General features: G+C 39.8%; 1 protein-coding gene across 1 annotated transcript in view; it reads right to left on the bottom strand.

The window, feature by feature from the left end:
- The window catches only part of CFAP58 (cilia and flagella associated protein 58), a 59,987-nt gene extending 45,297 nt beyond the window's left edge, over positions 1-14,690 (bottom strand). The window contains exons 1-6 of the mRNA XM_075154995.1: positions 14,558-14,690; positions 12,489-12,770; positions 7,279-7,427; positions 5,330-5,486; positions 3,082-3,276; positions 720-857 (exon numbers count right to left, since the gene is read on the bottom strand). Of these exons, the coding sequence (XP_075011096.1) occupies positions 720-857; positions 3,082-3,276; positions 5,330-5,486; positions 7,279-7,427; positions 12,489-12,770; positions 14,558-14,566 (930 nt within the window). The 5' untranslated portion in view covers positions 14,567-14,690. The remainder of the gene's footprint in view (positions 1-719; positions 858-3,081; positions 3,277-5,329; positions 5,487-7,278; positions 7,428-12,488; positions 12,771-14,557) is intronic.
- Between the last annotated feature and the right edge of the window lie 6,869 nt (positions 14,691-21,559).

Raw genomic sequence — 21,559 nt, 5'->3', positions numbered from 1 at the left:
GTAATAACATCTAACACTTATACATTACTCTTTATCACAAATGCTCTCAAAGTACCCTAAAAAGCATATGCAGGAATCATTTAATCCTTCCCCAGCTGAAACTCACCTGCTTCTCAGTGGTACAAAACAACTGTTAAACAATGTAAAGTCAGGAAAGAAAACCATTTAGATCAGAAAGTAAATACCATCTTGGTTACTTATATTTAACTTCCCCCCGATACTGTAGGGGGAAAATTTTAGTGTTGGAAGCAACTGCCTTCAGTGGAACCTATCCCAGACACTGTCGTTATAATTTATTAACATTTTTCAATGGGTTTTGGCAACATTCTGATTATGTTAATCCCTGTAAGAAAGAAAGACATTGCTCTTATCTGAAGACCTCACAATCGAAAAAAGACCTTATGCTTTTCAAAAATACCATGCATGCTTTATGAACACAACATGTTGAGCATTTTGATTTATGTGTTTTATGAAACACAGCTCTTCCAGCAGGACAGGTGCTACACTGCCAGGTGATAGGGTTGGAGACTGCACCATGTACTGTTACAGAAAGAATGTCCAGTGACAGCCAGATATATTCCTAAAAACTCGTCAGATTTCCCACAAAACTACCCATAGGGAACTACCAGTACAGGAACTGAGGTCATCCCTGTCCCAAGTGGTAAGACTGCTGTCAGAGTGATACAGCTGATAGGATGCATGCACCTTTTGGTACTTACTTTCAGTTCTGCTGTCTTCTGCTGGATATCCTGCATCACCTCTTCAAACATCACACTGTGCTGCTCGCTCTCTTGCATGAGCTTATCATTTCTCATCTGACATTGCTCAAGTTCCTTACCAGCTCTTTCATTCAAGATCTGTTAGATTAAAGAACAATCCTATTAATTCTTTTTAATCTCATTACAATATCTACATATACATGAAGGCAGAACCTTCCATCTCCCCAGGAGACAAAAGCTGCTACAGATTGTTGTCTGCTTAAAAACCACTCTTTATTGCTGATGAAATTACTAATGTGAAATATGATACATGTTCATATTGACTAGGGGAAATGATAATAACACAGCCAGTGTCATTTTTTTTCTGGGAGCCTAGCAGGGCTCTCTTGCAGGTGGTAGATAAATATTTTACTACTTCTTAGGCATTTGGCAATCATCATATAATACAACAACTTGCTACATATAATTACTGAAAATGAGTATGAGATTCAAATTACTTCAATCAGCAGAGGGCAGGGGAGCTCTATTTCTTAGCAAGCAAATCCTACATTAATATGCTGATAACATTTCTCTGGGTACATGGTTTGCTGAGACCAGGACACAACCATTTTCTTCTCCAACTTGTCTTCAGTCAAAAGCCCGGAACAGCATTTTCACGGTTTCTATGGAGAACATATACTTCAATACTGGAGCAGCCAGTCTTTTCTTCTGCTTGATGGGACTTCCCCTAACAGGTAATACTCCACAAGTGAGGGAAGAACAATCATCATATTTTCCACTTCAAGCATTAATGTGTGATAAACTGTTGAAGTCAATATGTACTATGCCCTTAACAAACATTAAAGGAAGAGAAGTGGTATCTCCCTCTTCTGAATGCATGCAGAAGAAAAGACAATGTAAAAACAAGGAATACTGTTTCTTGTGTTGCAAATGTCAGGATAACGTTGTGTTTCAGGCAATTCTTTACTGAGACTTGGACATGGGTGGGATGAAGCCTATAGTAGCTGTATCAAACCATCTTCACTGTCATGCAAGCAAGGATATTTTATTAGAAATTTCAGTGGAATAAGAGCAGGCATCACAGCCAGCTACAATTCAGCTGAGAAACAATAACCCAATGACATTGCAATAGCTGAGTCACCTTCTCTTGCAGATGTGTACTCTGACCCTTGCACAGTTGATACTCTGTGTTTTGGACAGACTTTTTGCAAAAGACAATGCAGGGCTTCCACAGACACCTTCAAGCCAGCACAGGCAACAAAGACAGTGCAGTAGTCTTGTTAATTAGCCTAGGCACAGCACTATGTGAACTATTGGTTTCCAGTATAGTTTGGACAATTGAAAGCCCCTAAAATCTGCATTTAGAAAGGTTGAAAGGGACCATAGAAAGGAGGAGGAAGAATGGAACAGAACCAGGAATTGTAGATATTCTTTTTAAAAATAATGTGATTGTCCTGGCAGATCATGGAGCTGCCCTCAAAAGCTGCATCAAATCAGTGATATTCAGAGAAATAATCAAGTCTTTTCTGTATCTCTTTATGTGAAGTATTTTACTAAGACTCTATGTTGACAAAAAATTGTCACAGACCTCTACCTTCACAAATTCAGGGACCTGAAGGGAAGAAAAAGCTGTAAAAGTCATAAATTTACAAGATACACACAACTCCCAAAGAAGTTTCCCTTGAGGTAGGACTGTTTTACAGTGATGAGATCTCCCCTGCCATTTACTGAAATTGCTTCTCTGAGAGTTTCTCAAAGTCAGGGGAAATGGACTGAAAACCTGAAAATTCAAACACTTGCCAAACACTATATTAGGACATTTCCAGATAAAGTTTTTAGAAACGGAATGGGGAAAATCAATCAAAAAGGTTTACGAAGACAGTTCTCTGCCCTTTCACAGAAAGTCTTCCACAAGCTTGAGAGATAGATAAAAATTATTGTGACAGAGAAGAAAGAAGGGGTCAGAGGCAAAATGACTTTACCAATGCCACTATAGTGAATCAGTGGCAAAACTGGCAATACACGTCAGATGTCCAACCTGGCAGTCTCCTGTTACTATCATTAGATCATCCATGCTCTTCACGGACTGTCTCATTTGCTGTGATCTTTTCAAGATAATCTCTAATAATATCATTGTGATCCACTACTGATTTCTGTGAGGAAATCTATCTGAAAACTGTCAACAAGCTTTACATATTTATTTATTAATAAAGTAATATTTATATAAAAATAAATATTTATTAAAATTTATTGACTTAAAATAATCTCCCTCCTTCTCCCTTCAGGAAAATCCCTTTTCTTCTTATTTTGACATCTGACCCTAATCTTAGACCTGATGAATACAGTGTGCCATGTACCCTACCTTCTGCTCTTTCAGATGCTGTTCCATTTTCAGTTGTTCCTCTTTGTTCTTCTGTATATGTTGCTGTAAATTCTTGATCTCAGCTTGCTTGTTATCCATTTCAGCTAGAAGATTTTTCAGCTCCTTCTCCATTTTTTCCTTCTTTCGAGCCTCTCGTGATGCCTCATTCTGATGCAGCTGGATTTCTTGCTGAAGCTATAATAACAAAGAAGACAAAAGTTTAAGTTCTGATGCCATTTATTCAGGAAAACAAGGCCTCTCACTTCTCCTTATACTATGCTTGATTTTGAAAACAGCTTCTATACTACTGTACCCACTACTACATGGAATATGCCAGATCTTCTCAGAAGTAAATATGTTCTCTAGTGGCTGAACAAAAAATCCTGCATGAGGGAACCTATTTATTGATGGCAAGAATTTGTTAAGCACCAGTCAGTTCACCCACACAGAAAGGTCTGATAGAGTTCAGACATAAAAGCATTCCTTTGGAGATGCAGTGGCACAAATGTATTTTCAGTTGTAAGTTACGTGTAAAGTGGTACTTTATGAATGCAGCATTAAAACTAATTTGGGCTTCATGTTGTATTGCAAGGATTTTTACTTTGATTTTTCTATCCCACCAGCAGAAACACTTATTACACTGATAATAAAGGAAAGAGAGAGATGTCAGACCAGTGTTCATTTTCACAACTGCTCTCAATCTTTCTGCTCTCAAAGTTCTTCTGCGTGAACTTTGAAAGAGGAGCTTTCTCTCATATTTAATAGACTGTCTTGTGACTTCTGTTCTCTCCCTCCCCAAAAATGTGATGGAGCAGAATGAGCAGAGAGGAGACAAGGGGGGTGATCCACATGGAAATATTCAGTTCAGCCAGGGACCAGCAACTGAAAGATGTTCTTCACTTAAATATTTCTCTCCCTCTGAGCCCACAGATGAAAAGTTGCCAGAACTGACTGGGTCTTCAACAGGATCTTCAAAAAGACGGTCATTTAAGCAGTCTGAAGTGGAGAATAATTTCATACTGGGAGAATGGGAGGTGGTTACAAACGCTGTAGCAATCCCATAAATTTAAGGGCTGAAGAAGTGAGTATCAAAAGATTCAGGCTGGCAAGATTCAATGAGTTTTGACGGGAGTTTCAATCCTCTCTTTTTTCTCGCATGCCCACAATGTTGTCAGAAAAGCAAAGATTTATATTCTCTTGTAATACATTCCCAACCATCTGCTTTAGAAACAGAAGAGAGTTCTGTGCATGAAACATAGGCTGATCATTACTTTCCTATTTGTGATTAATAAAAAACTGTAAGCTAAATGCTGCGTCCATCTCTTCTCTGTTCCTTATTTAAGTGTTCTTTTCTGCTTTTCCTTACTCCTGTTGTCTTGCTCCAGCCCCTATTTATATTCTGCTTTAAATTCTTTTATTCCTCATTATTATGTTTTTATATTTTGATGTATTAGAATTCTGTATCCCATCTCTCCATTCAGTGGGTATCCTATTGATCCTCAGTTTTCTGCTGCTATACACATTTAAAGGAAGCTATACACATTGATCAGTAAAGAAGAACTGTCTACTTAGATGGTCAGAAAAACAGGGAACCTAACTTAAAGAGGAGTCAAAAAAAGTAAACCTGAGATGGAATATGACTGCTCTCTACAGACACTGGTGAGGTAAAAAATTATTTAAGCTGAAAAACAGTAGGCAGTAATCAGCGTGAAGAAGAAAGTAGGAGGTCTCCAACCATTAGAAAAGTGAGGTTCTGGAAAAGCTTCCCATAAGCGGTAGGGGAGAAAATAGCCTAATTAGCTTTTAAGTCAGAATTTGATACATTCTTAAAAATGATAGTATGGCATCATATGACAACCACTGCCAACAGCAAGGGACCTAGGATCTCCATTCCAGCTCTCTGTTCTAAGTGGTTCTTTGGAGGCATAAGGATTTACAATGCAGAAAAAGAAACACATCTCCGGTATGAAAGATAACTATGATTCAGGCAAAGAAACCTTGGCCTCATTCAGGGTATTGGGAAGCTATGGAAGCAGCTGGTACATGACAATACACTTTGCAAAGGACATAGCCTAGAAGTAGAGAAAAATATAAAAATCATTCACAACAGACTCCTTCTAAGCCCTCCTGAAAATGTTTGAGATGTGAAAGAACAGGTAGTAGCAGACTAGACAACACAGATCAATTGCAAGAGTAGAGAATGGTTCAGGACAAAGCCTAAAATCACCACCTGGTGATCCGTACAGACCTGCATAATGGATTGATCTGCCTCATTTTTTGCCCTCTCTGTATCCTGCTGCTGCTCTGTGGCTTGAGTTAGACTTTGACGTAGCTTCACAACCTCTGACAAGAGTTGGTCTCGCTCCTTTGTTATCTCTTCTTTAAGTTTTAGCAAATCCCGCATACTGAAAGCAAGGAAATAATAGTCAAGCAGTGTCACAGGTCCTTTCTGTTCTTCCTCCCATCCAGAGCAAGATCTTTTGTGAGAAACAGGAGTTTAAAAGTAATTTTTTTTCATTCAAAACTCCTTTTGGATTAAGGCTCTGCTGGTCACTTGAATTATATGCTCTATCTACTGTGATCGTAGTCACTGTCAACACAGGCAGCTTTAAAAGCTAACCTAGTCCAATAAATCACTCTTTCTTGCTATATCACATCCTTGTGGGTCTGAAGAAACCTTTAGTTTCCCAAAAAGGTAACAGGGAACAAAATTCCTTCTTCTCCACCCATTGCAAAATTACTCGGGGACCAAAAATGTTACATTGTTGTAACCAGTCTCTCTGCAGCTTACCTGACTGGGCACCTAACTGGGTTATGTCCTACAGTCATCTAAGGTAAGAATAAAACAGACTCCCTGTTTGGACGCATTTACGATCTGAAAGAAAGTCCAAGCAGTGTGGGTTCAAGCTCAACCTTAAAAACCAGCCTTATAGTTCTAAAAGACCTGCAAACAAGTCCTGCAAAAGAGTTGTTTAGTCCCATGGCCTTTTACTGGACAGAGTATTTAAGCATGGAACTGGAGGGCAATACACAGGGAAATTTAAGAAGAAATTGTAAGTAGGCAGGTCTCAGCAGCCTGGGTAGCACTTGGAAACTGCAGGAGTGAGGTCTTGGCGAAGCAATGACTCCTGGCTCTTGCAAGAAAATGCAAAAAGCAGCCACAGAGAGCTGCCTTTAGGGAGAGTTATACTAGAGGAAGGCTTAATGACCAAGCTTTTAGATCCAAGAAAACCTGTTACACAGGTCCAGAACATTTCAGGGCTAAAAGGTGAAGGAGTGGATTTCTCATGCATCCAGGTGGTTTATGTACTGACACATTCCTTGGAGGAGAAATATTTGAGCACATTAAAGGCCTTGCTCACAGACAAAAGTCTTGTTTATGCAGCCTGCATACACAGTGCATTGGGAGACAAGCATGCCCCATACATACCCTGAATGCATAATATGAATGAATACCTTACACAGTGAAAATTTCAAGCCAGAACCAGCTGGGCCCACCATCAGCAATCTCGATAAAAAGTGCACAGGTCATAGGGTCAATATACTTAATCTCATCTTTGAGTTTACACTTAATCTAACAGCATAAGCACAGTCTGAGGACCTGAGGGCTTTTGAGCACCTCCTGAGAATCATTATTATTTGCAGACTGTAGCAGCTAGAAGCTCCACCTGAGACTAGGTCCCTCTGTGCTAGTGGCTGCATAAGCATTCAGTAAAAAAAAAACCATAGTCTTGAAAATGTATAAATATAAAATACAAACAAGAATATAGACAGTGATAATGCCTTATAACAAAGCTGGGAGCAGAAGAAAAATCAAGGCTTCTGCTTCCTTGACTTATCTGCTTGACCCTGCTGCCATCATACCTAAAAACTTTGACAGGATCCTATTCTCAAAGACAAGAATATGTTGAAATGCTAGTCAGATAAAACAATACGACAGGTACTGAGAAAGTGCATAATATTGATTTTTATCTGATCTCTCAGCTGAATCCAATGCTGAATGAACTCACTCAGAGCCTGATTCTGTACTTGTTCACTGCATAAACATATAAACCAATAAATGTGCACTCATGAGAAAAGTAAAAGGCAGAGAGACCTCTCTGTTTTCCAGTGTCTTTTTAGTGTCTAAGCGGCTAAACAAGATGTAGAATGATAGAAAATCAGATCAGGCTTTCCCCTTCCCTGGGGAAAACTTACTTGTACTCCTGTCCCAGGGATAGTGTTGATCCTTGCTCCACTAAGTTAGTTAGGCGCGCAATTTCCTCTTGCAGTGAATTAATCATTTCCTTTGCTTTCTGTTCCTTTTCATAGGCTGTATCCACCATTTTCCAGGCCTTTTCAATCTCCTAGGAACAAAATGGAAAACAATTACATAAATTAAATTGGGTTGAAAATGAACAACAAATTAAAAATTAATTGCCTTGCATTTTGGTTAATTAAGAAAATAGATTTTCATGACTTTTCATGTTAAGATTCACAACAGTTTTCTTCACCCGTTGTCTTTTCTTTTGGACGAGGACATAGCAAACATTTTGAGCCATTCAGGCAATTTACACCACAAAAGCTGTAATACATTTTCTTTAACACATAGACCCGAACATTATCAAATCTCACTCTATGAGGTTTTGATCGTGTGAGTCCCACTAACATCTAAAAATTTACTGAAAATTCAGTGCCCACAAAAGTACCATCTACTTAAATAGCTCACTTATGTCTGTAAAAATCTTATTAGCTGTTATGTTAATGAACATCCAATTTGATTTGGATGAGAAGATGATGTTACTCTGAGCTTTTCTCCCTTTGTTCATTTTCATCTGCGAGGACCTAGTGTATTTTGATTTTAACTATATATTTAGACAAGCCACAATTCTCATGCCAAATTTCAGCACATGGAATTACTTCAATGACAGACTCGTGTGCCTCTCACAAACCCAGGGTTTGTTATCCACAAACAGGATAGGGGAGGAGGGTTCACTTGATTTTTTAACTTCCTCTGCATGTCTCTCCCTTGAATCAGATCCTTAAGAATCACACAGCAGGCTTATTCCTTGTCAGGTTCAAACCAAGCTCCTAACAGTTCTGGAATCCTGTGCAAAAAAATGCATGGATTCAGAAACACTGGACTGGAAGAAAAGTTCCCGACGATTCAGTAAATAATGAAGACACTACTTTTGACACTAGCAATCCCTGAGCTGCAAATCACAGCATGATGTCCTCTCTCTCATACTCTTTCTCAGCTGGCTCCTGGTGGAGTTCTGGACTTGATGGACTTGTACAGATTTAGACTCCAAGTGTGACTGTGCAACTCTGCATTAGCTCTAGGGTCTCCCCAAGCAAAGCCAGACAGAAGCATTGTTACATCAAGCCATAATATCCCTGTCAACTCCTACTTGCATCATATGAGAATGGGACAGGGGAAAAAACTTTAAAAATGCTCCACAATGAAGAGTATAAAATAGTTTAATTTATATCAAATTGTTTACAGCAGCTCTTTATTGAAATTAACATATCTGGTTCTAAAAAAAAACCTATTTAACACTAAACTCAAAATGATGGCACCTATACTATGGTATATTGTTCATATATTTATTGAACTATTTTAAATCAAATAAATGTAGTACTTAGCTGTTTACTACCTAAATTAAAAATTCAAGCTATTGAACTAGCAGAAGTAACAGGCTACCAGAATTTGCTGAAAAGCTAACACAAAATATAACATCTGTAGCCTCTTCAAAATGGAGAGAGAATACATTTTCATTTTATTTATTCAACTAGTTCAGCATATCCAAATTTGAGAAACCATCTGGAGCTTAAAGATCAGGAATGTTTGCTCTTCTTTTTTTTTCCCAGTCTATTAATAAAGAGTTAAACCGTGGGCTTTACTTGTTCAGAAATTCTGAAGGAGATTACAGTCAATTAAATTCACTACGTACAAACAGTATTTTCATTAATTAATAAATTACTTCATTCAAAATTTAGTTTGAAAAATGTGCTTTTCACTTATGTATCAAGCATATTTAAAGAGTTTTAAATATTAAAGTCAACTGTTACATTTTATACATTTTGAGTTCTAAATTCCATTCAAATGCAGAAATGATCACACATAAAGAATTAAGTATCATCTAGTAAATAATAATTTTTCCATTCATTATTATCTTACATAAAAATGTTCAATTATGAAATTTAAATAAATGCACGCTAGGCTGAAATAATGGTATGAAGACATAGTGTATCATCTTGACTGGCAGAAAAGCAAAAAATACAGCTGTAAATAAACATGTTTCAGATTTGCCAACCAATAAGAGGCAACCAACCTTTCTCTAGTAAAATGCAAATGGAAAATAAGATTAAAGCTGATTACTTAAATCAAAACTTCCTGCTGGCTGATTAGACTGTGATTAAAATTGGTGAATTAAATCACTATGATTGGAGTTTTGGGGGATAAAATCAATATGCCCTCTGAGAGGTCTTACTGGCTTCAGCGAGTATTTTTTTCTGGTAAGTATTCACAAAAGTGATTCCCTAAAGTCAATGAGGACATTCAGATAAGCAGTGACTTCAGGTCACCCTAAGCTATGCTTTGTGAACTTTATCTTGCTTTCAATGTGTAAAAACAATTTTATTGAATTTGTATTGATAAAACCAATTTTCATCAATAAGGTTAGCAGGCACAGATGATGGCCCCCTTTAATAAGCAAGATCTAAATGAGAATTTGCTACAGACTTCAGCATCAGCAAAACTGGGCTTCGTTGTAGTTGATTCTTGATTGTGCCTTTTACCTTGCAGAGCAGATCAACAGATTGCTTCCTTTAAATTCAAAAGTAAAGAGGAGGAAATTTTTGATGGTGGAAGCCTTCACTGAAAAAATATTCACATTATTACTCAGTGGAGAGGGGAGCTGAAATAACGCAGAGTGTGTCAGCATCACTGGGTGATTGCAGTACATGGTTAGGTAGGTAATATGCATTGCAGTCTGTTGTATAATTAAAGATGGAAGTACACTGGATGTTTGCAGTTAGAATAATTCAAAAATTTTTTGAGAAGTACTGGAAGTCTGGAAATTGTGAAGCAGAATTCATAAAGTGTGACTGCCTTACTTTATTTTCATTAAATACCCCAAAATATCACATCAGTTTCACTGCTCAGAAACTGAGAATTACTGAAACGCTTTCTTAGTATATTGGGTTGATACCTCTGGAAATTGAAAGCTTGGTAATTCCAAGCAGAGCAGTACAAGCTCCTATAAATACCCCGCCTAGAGTTCTTCCAGTACAGCCTTGTGGATCAGTATCCTTATCAATTAAAAAGAGAATTGTATTCCCTTGGTGTTCAGCTTGGCACTTTGCTCCTTTGATACGACCATAAACAGCAGACTATTATGTCCGGTTTATTAAAACTACAAAACAGAGCACTGAACAACTCTCAGAGAGTTAACAGATATTGATTATTATTGAAATGGGTCCTACCAGCCACTGATCTGTGTAGTTAACCCCTGCCCCCAAACAAATCTACTGATTACATCGAGGCTTCACATGGAGAAAAATTTTGCTTCTGCAATTTTTATTTGTATATGAAACAATGACCTAGAAGAGGAAAGCTGTACACCTGTTACCCTGATGACCCATCAAGTCACCAGGATTTAGGGCCTTAATTTGAGGCAACTGCACCATTTTTACAGGAATAGCCCCACCAGGATTCTCCTATCTTTTGTAAATAATGAAACAGTGGAACAGATTGTTTGTTTAATTTAGCGCTGAAGAATATTATCTATTTTAGCACTTAAACTTTCCTCAACACTTGCCTTGGGCACTTGCGAAACACATTTTTTGAATGTTAGTAAAATTGTAGTGAAATCCTACAGCTGTAATGGAACTTCCCTTCAGAAAGGAGAATAACATGAAATATGAAGGGTATACCAAACAAAACCCCAAAACATGACGTAAACATTTTAAACAATATCCAAATAATTCCTGAACATTTAAGGGAAAGACTAATTCTCATAACCAAACTGAAAAACTATAAGTGCTGTTTACTCGGCCCATAGCACAACACTAGAATTGAAATGTCGCATGTTGTGTGCTGCACGTCATTTCTAATAGGATCATATCGTCAAGCAGCTTTTTCACTACAAAATCTCTTAGCTGGTTCAATAGCAGGTGGAATTGTGAAGATATACCTTGCCTGAGCTTCAAATTAGCTGCTGAAATTGGAAAGGCTCTTATTTTTCCTACTCTTCCGCTCCTCATTTTATGACATTACTAAGACAATGTCTCCTCAGCTTGGGAACATCTTGAAGGATTGCCTCTGCTGCTGTTCACACTCAGATTATTGCCATGTAATAGCAGAAAGAAAATTATAAGGATCATTGTGGTTCCTGACACCCATCTACCAGGTTTTGATTAGCAGCAGTGAAAATCAACAAGATTTTCTACGCAGTTTTCCTTCTCCTTGAGGATGCTTTGAGCAGTACCATGGGCTTGCAAGCTGCAGCCACAGGATGACAGCACTGCCATTTATATTTACTCTGAGTGTATTTTCTTCCTAATTCTAAGGACAAGAAACTTCATTTCAAAGAACTTCTATTTCTGTAGTGCTCATAGATCACTCTGGATTGTTACACTGTATTTATTTTACTGGAACAAAACATTTTATTGTAAGGCATGGAGGTTTCTCAACTAAATGCTAAATTAAAGCCTGTCTAGGTTCCACAGCCTAAGCTTTTAAACCATCAGAAGGAAAAACATTCAAAATACAGTCTTCTGATCATTTGGCAGCTTTAGGTTTTTGGTAGTCAAACCTCACTGTAAGACTAAAAACATCGACTGTTTTTAACAAGTCAAGCACTTTGATTTGACAGAGTTCAAATCAATAATAACAAAGAACACATCAGAGTAAATTGGTAAAATCACATTGAAATGCTATATAGGATTCCTTTTCAAAAACACTGAAACATTTATTTATATGAGTTGATGACACTTCCCTGGTGTAAAACCCGTATTTCAGCAAGTAAGTAGATTTTTTATGTTCTGGCAATAGTTAACATCCAAGCAGCACTTCAAAAATATTAATGAATCCAGTCTCAAAAACTGTATATTAAGTTGGAAATGTGCTATTTTACAGAGGGAAAGCTTAAACAAAAACTATTAGCGAGTACTTGAAAGCTGATAGAGTCAGTTTAGTGCAAATAAACACAGAATAAAAATAAAAAAAAAAAGTAAAAATATCAGGCTAAAGAAACAAAGCAATTGGTAGCAAAGCAGAGGTTAAAGAACTGGAGATGCCAGCTCTACAGTTAGTCCTCCGGCTAGTTCTCTACATAAAATAGTGTTCTTGTAGATGCTTTTCTTATTACCATGTTTTTCATTAACAATTTGCAGATCATATTTAATGCTATTGACAACTTTACCATCTTCATCGATGATATAGTTCCCTGATCATCTTTAGAGAGCTTTGTGAGTGCAGCTACTTTAGATGAATTCACCACAAGCTCAGCATTCAGCTCCCTGCATTTCTCCATGAGACGCTTTTCATTTTCATGAGACTTCTTCATAACAGCATGGAGCTTCTCATATTCTATTCGGAATTTTTCCAGAGTTTTATCTCCCTTAAGTAGATTGATGACTTCTTGGAAGTCTTTTTCCAGTGATTCAAATGCACTTTCTTCTAGATATGGTTTGCCAGACTTTTCCTGAATGACATGAGATAGATAATCAACAAACAGGAGGAATTCAACATTTCACTTATGACCACAGAATATAAAAAAGCTGAGTGTGTAACAGTTACTAAGAAATCATGACAAAATTTTCTGAAATAACAGTGCTCTTGCTAGCATATGATATGCACATTGCAGGCTATTTTTCAAACAGATCTTCCCCAATTTTACTGAAATAACTTGTGCTTTAACAGTCAGAGTTCCTGTAATTAAGCACCACAGCTACTTTAAAGATAGGTCTATAAAATGTCATCATTGTGATAGTGCTTAAATAATACATCAACTACTCAGGAAGCCCAGTATTTTAGCCTCAATTTTTCCCAGTTCTCTACACTCTAAAGTCTGATTAGTTTACGCTTTCTATGCAGATAGTGCCAGCAAATCACTTGCAGATAAGCATGTCTGAAAGCTCCAGTAATGCCAATGCAAGCCAATCCTTCCTCTGCAGGAAATGCTACTGTTAAAACTTTCACAGGGGACATTTCTATCTAGCTCACTTCTGATGCCAGATTTTGCCAGCTCAGTTGCTGGACACCAAATTCCACCAATATTTTTCAAAACAGCTTAAAATAAGCCTCCATTACAGCCTTCAACAGAACACCAAGTGGAGGCCCTATGGCCACTTCTCGGGAGTTAGCTTCATCTGCTAAGCCTCAAGGTAAATCCGCCTACGGGATGCTTCTTGCTGTCACAGACACATTGCTTCCATTACTCAAGCTTGCTCAAAACTGACTGGAACGTCTCTACACTGCAATCTGAAGTCTAGGTATATCCTTATAATCACCTCTCAGAGTGGGCTCACTTGGATAGGAAAACGGCTCTCCTGTTAGCGCTGGCCGTGGATGTACGGCAACCCCCTCTCACAGAGGAGAGGCAATGAGATGCACAGCTCCCACAGCCTTAAAAATCTGCCCTCATCTCTGCCCCCCAAACCAACGGATTGCTATTTCAAAAATGGTTCAGGCCCCTACTCACCATTTGAACACAAACAGTTTAAAGGTGAGAATTTTCAAAATTCTAAAAAAAAAAAATTCTGAGAGCAAAATGACACCTTTCATTTGTTTCATTGTTTTTTGGGGGGGGAGTACATAAGTTCACGCTACCTGGAAAACCTGAAATCAAAAGGGTAAAAACAGACCCTTACGGCCTGAAAGAAAGGCCAGGCCGCGCAACGCACCGAGGCAGAGGCACCGGCTCCAAAGCCCCCCTCCTTGCCAAGGCTCTGATTTGAGGGGTTTTTCCTGTGTCAGAAACTTCAATGGGAAAACAGCAAAGGCAACTTTGGGTATTAAAACCCACGGTCCTGTTGGGGCGGAAGGGCGGTCTGCGCGGCATGGCCAAGTTTGGCGCGTAACCCCGTCAAACCTGCTCCAGCGCTCACGGCCACGGATCTGGGTTTCTTCTTATTTCACCCTCCTCTCCAACGTCAAACCTTCATTTTGATCTCGTTTGTGTTTGTGATCATAAATAGAGTTAAAAGAAGAGCAGTAACAGCATACGGGGTGGGGGGGAATCACATCCACGATCTTAAAAGTAGCAGGTGTTCCTAAAATTTAAGTGTTATTACTGCCTATGTACAAGTAGCCTAATTGCTCCTACTTTCAACACAGGATCTAACTGAGCTCTGCTCACAAAAGTAACTCAAAACATAAATATGGTATACAGATATAGATGATATATAGATGTCATTGGTCTTATTCTGAGGTACAGCGTTCATCCTGCTCAAAAAACAGGCGGGGAACGCAGGGTGAGGGGGGGCTCACCTCAGCCATGCTGCCGGCGGGCTGGGGGCGGGAGAGGCCGGGGCGAGGGTCGGTGCCGGTGCCGGTGCCGGTGCTGTGGAGGCCCGAGGCCGCGGCGGTGCAGAGGCCACCGCGCCGTATCGTAGCAACGGCGGCGGGCGGGGCCGGAGCGCGGCGGGGCGGGCCGTTGGGGCCGCGGGAGGGGCCGTTGCGGCCGCGGTGGCGGCCCGCGGGGCGCGGAGGCCGGGTTTGCCCCCGGGGCCTCGCGGGCTCCTCATCGCTGTGTGGGCCCGCGGCCCAGAGGCTCCGCAGAGAGGCCCGTCGCGGCGCTGCACAAGACCCCGGTCACCCCCTCGTCCCTTCGGCCTCAGGGTTTCCTTCCAAAGCTGTCCGTCTTGCTGTTGAAATTCAGCCGTCGGGGACTTTAATCAACGGCACTGAGGAGTATTTCCCCTCTGACATGAAAGGCCAGGAGCTGCTCCGTGAGCAGAGCAGCGGGGTCAGCGCGGTGCGGCAGCTCGGCAGGAAGAGTCGAACGTCCCCTCAAGGCACGGAGGGAGGCAGCGTCGGTCCTCTGGGAGGTGGTAAAAGGGGGTTTGTGCGGGTTTGGGGCACAAATCACATTTGGAGCCTGGCTTCTGTCATTTCATTGCACCTGACTCTTCACGCTAGCTTGCCTGTGCGTGTGAATGGTACTGTGCAAACCATGGCGCAGAACAAGGGAACGCAGGACAGTGGCCCTGCCTTGCGGAGCTGTGCTGTTTGCTCCACTCCCAGCTAACCCTTGAAATGTTTTTATCTCTGTGGGGTCACAAATTCTTTCATCTGATACCTTTTTAGGGCAGGGAATGTATTGTACCGTGTGTACGCTCCCTAGCAGAATGGATGTTGGTTATCACCTTAAAGTACCACTTGAAACTAATAATGACAATGGAAAACTTTTTCTCTTCCTGGTTTAATGAAGCCTGAATTGTAGCGCTTCATTTTACTGATTACATGGCAAAATAGACAATTTCAAATGGATGCTTTCAAATGGTCTGATTTTACTGTTAGAACTGGAGAATAATACACATTTTATAATGTATTCTCTGTATGTATGACTTAATTTACAAAATATCCTACATGCTGAAACATAGTTTCAATCATTTCAAAGCACACTTTAATAAAAAAAATTAATAAAGTTCCCTTTCTAAGTTTTGCACTCTTCTTTTTCCTAATTTTCTTTTGTACTGATGTTTCTTACATAATAAAATTACCAGGAAGATGATCGAGATAAATTCCCTGATTCTAGGATTTCAGATTCTCAATAGGATGAAACTTTTAGACCTTTAAAACAAAACAGCTGCACGTGTAAAGAAATATCAAAAGACATTATTTTAATTTTGCTAGAAAAATACTGGTGGAAGGGGATATGCTCAGAATTTAAAAAAAAAAAAGAAGATTATATAACAAAAACATTCAAATTTACATCTTAAATATATAACTTTGATATTTATTATACTCTCTTATGGCTTTAACAACAAAACAGGAGTGGAAACTTATGAAGGCAGGTAGTTACCTTTGTGCTTTAAGTTCATGTTCGCACTTGTGGGTAACAGCATAAATGTTTCCAGAAATTATATACCCATTTATTAAGGCATTCCCATGAGCTTCTGTTTTTCAAACTCCTGGTGATTTGTGTCCTGTGAGACTCTCTAAGGGTGACTGTATAGGTTGGTCTTCATGCCAAGTGCTATTTGAGCTAAATTCATTCAAATTCAACGAGTTCACCGTCATGGTAGCTGCACCTCTAACTGCAGTTGCAGACATAGTAGGGTGAGTCCGTGATAACTCATGCTAATGCCTGTTTTTAAATAGGCCATCCACCATGCCTTAAAACACCACAACTCATAGCGCATAGTTTAAGTGCAAACAGGTCTCAAATCTGTGACAAAACTCAAATATTTAGTTTGAATTAATTCTGCAACAAACCTACAGAATGCCTCGACAGGTTCACGACCGAGGAGCTGGACTGACACTCAAGAGGACATCTGGGTTTCTGACCTTAGCAAGAATTTCCTGTAGCTTGGGACCAGCCACTTAAAATTCCCCATGCTTTATATTCATCAGTGAAGTGGAAATAGCCACATCTGCCATCCTGCAATAGTGGTGTGACTGTTATGGCTATAAATGATGTGCTCGTGTCATAGAGTGAACCTTTAGATGAGATGGAGCTCTTAAAGTGGGATCGCTTTTTAATGCTCCTTTTTAAGCTAAGCCTATGTTCCCAGCTCTGGGAAACCTTTCTGTTAGTAAGAGCAAAAAACTCCCACAGACACAGAAGAAGAAAAAAAAGAAAAAATCACCTTAAATAAAGATAAATAAATCTCTATTAGCAGCGGGGACAAGCCAGACCCAGAAAGGTTCAGTTCATTGAAAAGATTGTTGTTTATTTGAATATCTGACTTTGTTCAAGAGACACCCGTGCTTTATGGTAAATAAGCAGAATCACCTGTTTCACCAGCTGCATAAAAGAGAGGTTTGCATCAGTGGGGTGTGTTTGTGTGCATGCAGAAAGGGTTACTAGAGAAGAAATATTTGCTCACTGATTTATTTGAGGTCACAACCCTCAGGCAGTTAATTTAATGCATGTTTTATACTGTAGTGGCATGAAAATTATAAGCCATCGCTTCCCGAGTGTAAGGATTTATGGGCTACTACAGAGATATAAATAAATAGAGTAAAATCTCATCATAACAACACCCAGGAGAGTGTAAGCAATTTGGGGCAGGGACCGTGACAGTACATGGTCCAGTACAGTCTTCTGGAAAGTGTAAAATGAACCTTGTGGACACTGAAAGGTAACGATAAGAAGAATTGGTAAAGGAAAGCCTGAGAGTGGGGGGGTCGAAATGAGTTTCCTTTCACACCACGCTGTTGTAAGGAAGAAGATCACTAGGTGGCACTCCACCACCACAGTGGTTTGATAAACTGCCCCTTCCCCCCCCCCCCTCCAACAACAGCTATTTTCAGCTTTTCTGGTTTAGCAACGTGTTACAAATATTAATTAATACATGGAGACATAATGGTTGGGTGAACATGTGTTCATGGATGAGGTCCTGTATTTGCATACAATTTTGCTCAATATACTCAGATAATATCATCAATGGGGGTTACCACTAAGGAAAGCAAAATTTGTCTAACAATTTACTAATATTAAAATATTATTTTTTATACATTACAAATACGTTACATAAATATTACTTATCTAACTGCAAGTCTTGTATTTTCCCCAGCGATATGGAAATCCATCACAACCTTATGGCCTCAAACACCGGTGACGCTACAGACACAGTCAGTGGGCAGACATCCTGGGATGTACCCTGGAAGCCAGTTTGTCGTCTCAGAGTTACATCAGTTTTGCAGTATTAAAAGGAACAAGAGCTTACTAAAAATAATTCTTTTTCTCCAGTGACAAGGAAACGCTATGCAGTCCTCGATTAGTTAATTATCTAACTGATATTTTTACTATATTCTTTTTGAATGTCCTCTTCTCCTGTTATTTTCAAACTAAATGATAGTCTTATAATGTGAACGGTTGTTCAGTTTAAATTGGATTGAGGCTTTCTACTTTGTTCATAAAAATCACGCAACAGATCTCAAATAGCAATAACCTTTGATCATGTTTGGCACTAGAGTCGAGCCAACGATCTCAAGAGGAAGAAACATTACCATTTTCATAAAAAGTTAAATCATGGAAATGTTTTGATTAATAGAAACACCCAAATAAAGAGCTTGGTTAGTTCTGAGACAGAAGCTAAAGCTGATAAGCGGTCTGTATATAATGTACAATTACATGCTCTACATAAAAAATAAAATAGATTACAATTATGGAAAGCAACTAAATTTAAGTCAATAATCCTGGAACTAAGCTGAACTTGCCATTCCCCAGCGTGGTTTGAAACTGCAGAACAGTTTTCTGTTCCAGGTTTTCCTCCCAGTTCTGCAATTACGATTACGATGGCCTGCCATGCTTGTTAGAAAATTCCTCTCTTCTACCCTTCTCTGAGCCAAACATGGGGATTCTCCAAGACCTCTGGAGGAAAGCAATGCTCTGCAGATCCCCATCACCATCGCTGCCCACTGCAGGCTCTCACCACCACCAGTATTATGGTTTATACTACCAATCAGACCTACAGCTTTGGAGAGTGACGTGGGGGGGACTTTTCCTCCTATGTATTTGGAGGAACCATCTGGTAGAAGTGACCCGCTCCCATCCTGGCTGCTCAGCATCATTAATCCCTAGAGAGGCTATGAAGAAAAGCCTACAAGATAACATAAACACACTTGGCCCTTCACAGCACTCAGGTTTCTTCAATAGACGATTTCCATTACCTGCTTACCAGTTCTGATCCATGGCTGTCTTCCCAATCATGAACATTTGAGTGTATTTAAAAATGAGTTTCAAATATGTCTAGAGTCATCACGTATTCATTAGCAGAAACAACTTCCCCCCGTGCTTTCCAACAGCCTTCCAGATCCAGCAGCAGAATCCAGGCCCTAATCTCTGATTCCTCTTCCCCTCATATTTTATTCTTCAGCCTTTTAATTCTCAACCACCAAATCTTTCCCTAGCTGAAAATTTGTCTGGCATCTTTCACTGCTTGACACTTGAGTCCTCTGGGAGGAAGAGGCTATTAAAAGGAATCTTAATACCCAGGGAAGGCTATAGAAATCACAGAGATTTAAGATGTTTATAAGGTCAGGTGTAAGGCGGTAGATGAGGACACCATATGGTGAACTGTGAGGAGGTGACCCCTTCTCCCTGCACATTTCCTTGCATGGTAGCTAGGAGGTGTGAAATATTCATGGGTGGAAGAGAGTCCCCCTCTCCCCTTGGGCTGCTCGTGCTCCTGCTCTGCCGGGTCACACTGAGCTGTGCCTATTAAAATACTGTCCTGCTGCAGTCTCCTTTAGGCTTACACAAACACTTGCAGTATAAAAGGAAGGGCCCCAGCAAGGCCTGACTCAAGCAAGATTGTCATTCCTGCTTTCTCTGTGTTAACGTGATCCCTCTGTGTGCTCCAGGTTGGCAGCCGTCTCCTGTGTTCCTTGTGAAGGTGGCAGCTGGAAGCTGTACTAAAACCTGTTTCACTGCTGCCTAGCCATGGCCTCTCTGTCGTATCCCTATTGTCTCTTTGTAGATCTTGCAAGATGGTTTTTTATTTAGTGCCTGTAATAGTTTAAGGAAATACTGCTAGTTTTGTAATGGATTAGAAATACTGGCAGAAAGAATAAAATAATTCCTCGATCTTCTAACATGTCTGAAAGCAGCTGAGAAAGATACCTAAAATTTAACTCTCAGCCCAAATCTTGCTCTTGTCCTGCTCCTACTGATGGATCTGAGAGCCCATTTTAGAAATAATATTATTATATCTAATTTCTGCTGCAGTAGCAGCCACGTCACAGAGCCACAGGTTATGTCCCAGCATGCGAGAAACTGTGGTACAGTTATTCCACTGCTCACAGCTTCAGGTCCTGCCCAACATCTGAGTAAGGTTAGCGGAGCTTGGCTCATTATCAAATAAATTACTACCTTTAGCAAGATAATGATCTTAAGCCTTCTGCAGTGTAGCAATACTCAAATAAGGAATCATGTGCTGGAGTTGTCAGGATATGCGCTTCTAGCTTTCCCTCCTCTTTCAAACTGCTGAACTGCATCAAAAAACTAATACAAATCAAATTAATGTGTCTTGGTTTGACTTTTCCATTTACGTGTATCGTATTGTTATCATAATTTTATACCATCTTAGGTGGCACAGAAAGTAGACCCTGAATGGGATGGTGGATATGTAATATAATCTGTTGGGATGTGAGCCTTCCTTTGAAAAATGTCCAGGCCTTCTCCGTGCATCCCAGGGAAATTTTGCAGATGAATGTGAATTATATTCACTGTAACCTATAGTGATTTGTATGGTCAGAATCAGTAACTACTACCTTGTCAGGCGATATTTAATAGACATTTTCCTTTGGCTTAGGTGATGAATAGCTGTGATCTTGGAGAAGGAGCTGTTTTCTCTCCTGCTGCTGCTGTGAAGTTCCTAGGGGAAATAAATAATGCACCAAGGCAGGCTGAGTCCTGTAGCGCAGAAGCAGGGAGATTCCAGTACTGCTCTTGCTAGAGATGATTTTCATAGATTATAGCATAATGAGAAAGGAATGTACTAACACCACCCAGGTTGCCAATAAACCTGAATAAACTTGATTCAGACACTAAGGAAACAATACCCATACACACACATTTACGAACACAAACCCTTTGAATAACATTAAAACTGTTACTTAATCCAATAAGCACTTCAGGAAATTCAAAGAACAGGCTGACTTAACAGTCCCAGTTATCACTCACAAGCTAGACAGCTTCAACGCCAAGCTGCGCCACCACATTTGCCTGGTGCCCTCTTGATATTGCAAAGTCTTAGTGCAACATAACACACAGATTGTCTCCCATCGCAGCACATGTCCACCACCTGAGCTTAAAAAAAATCAAAGCCGCAGTGATGGAGAACATGCAACATGCCATACCAGTGGTAATGTAAGACAGTTGTTGCAATGCTGTGGAAAGAGGAAGGGTGCAATAAAGGGATCTATAGTTCCCCTAAATTGGGTAGATGTTACCATGCTGTTGCTCAAACCTGTTCGTGGAAGTGACAGTTGTTGAGAAAACTTATTTCTCTGCTAGATCTGTAAGAAGATGCCCTTTAACTGTAGGATAAGGGCAGTGTTGGAAAACACTTTTTAAATCCCTTCCAGTGGCCTTTATCATTGGTTAAGTTAACCCTGCTGTGCCTCAGCTCTCTCACCCCTACAAGGAAACTAGTGCCACTTCTCTGCCTCGGAATTGGGCAGGTTCACAAGTTTCTACCTGTGCCAGCTCTGAGCAGGAAAGGGGTTCAGCGTCCCTGGGATCTGCTCCTTTGCTGTGATAAGAACTACAAGCGAGATTACGTGTTTCAGCTGCTTTCCTGACTCTCAGGCACGACC

Source organism: Calonectris borealis, chromosome 7, assembly GCF_964195595.1.
Source record: "Calonectris borealis chromosome 7, bCalBor7.hap1.2, whole genome shotgun sequence".
Lineage (NCBI taxonomy): Eukaryota > Metazoa > Chordata > Aves > Procellariiformes > Procellariidae > Calonectris > Calonectris borealis.
This window is presented reverse-complemented; position numbering and strand designations above follow the sequence as displayed.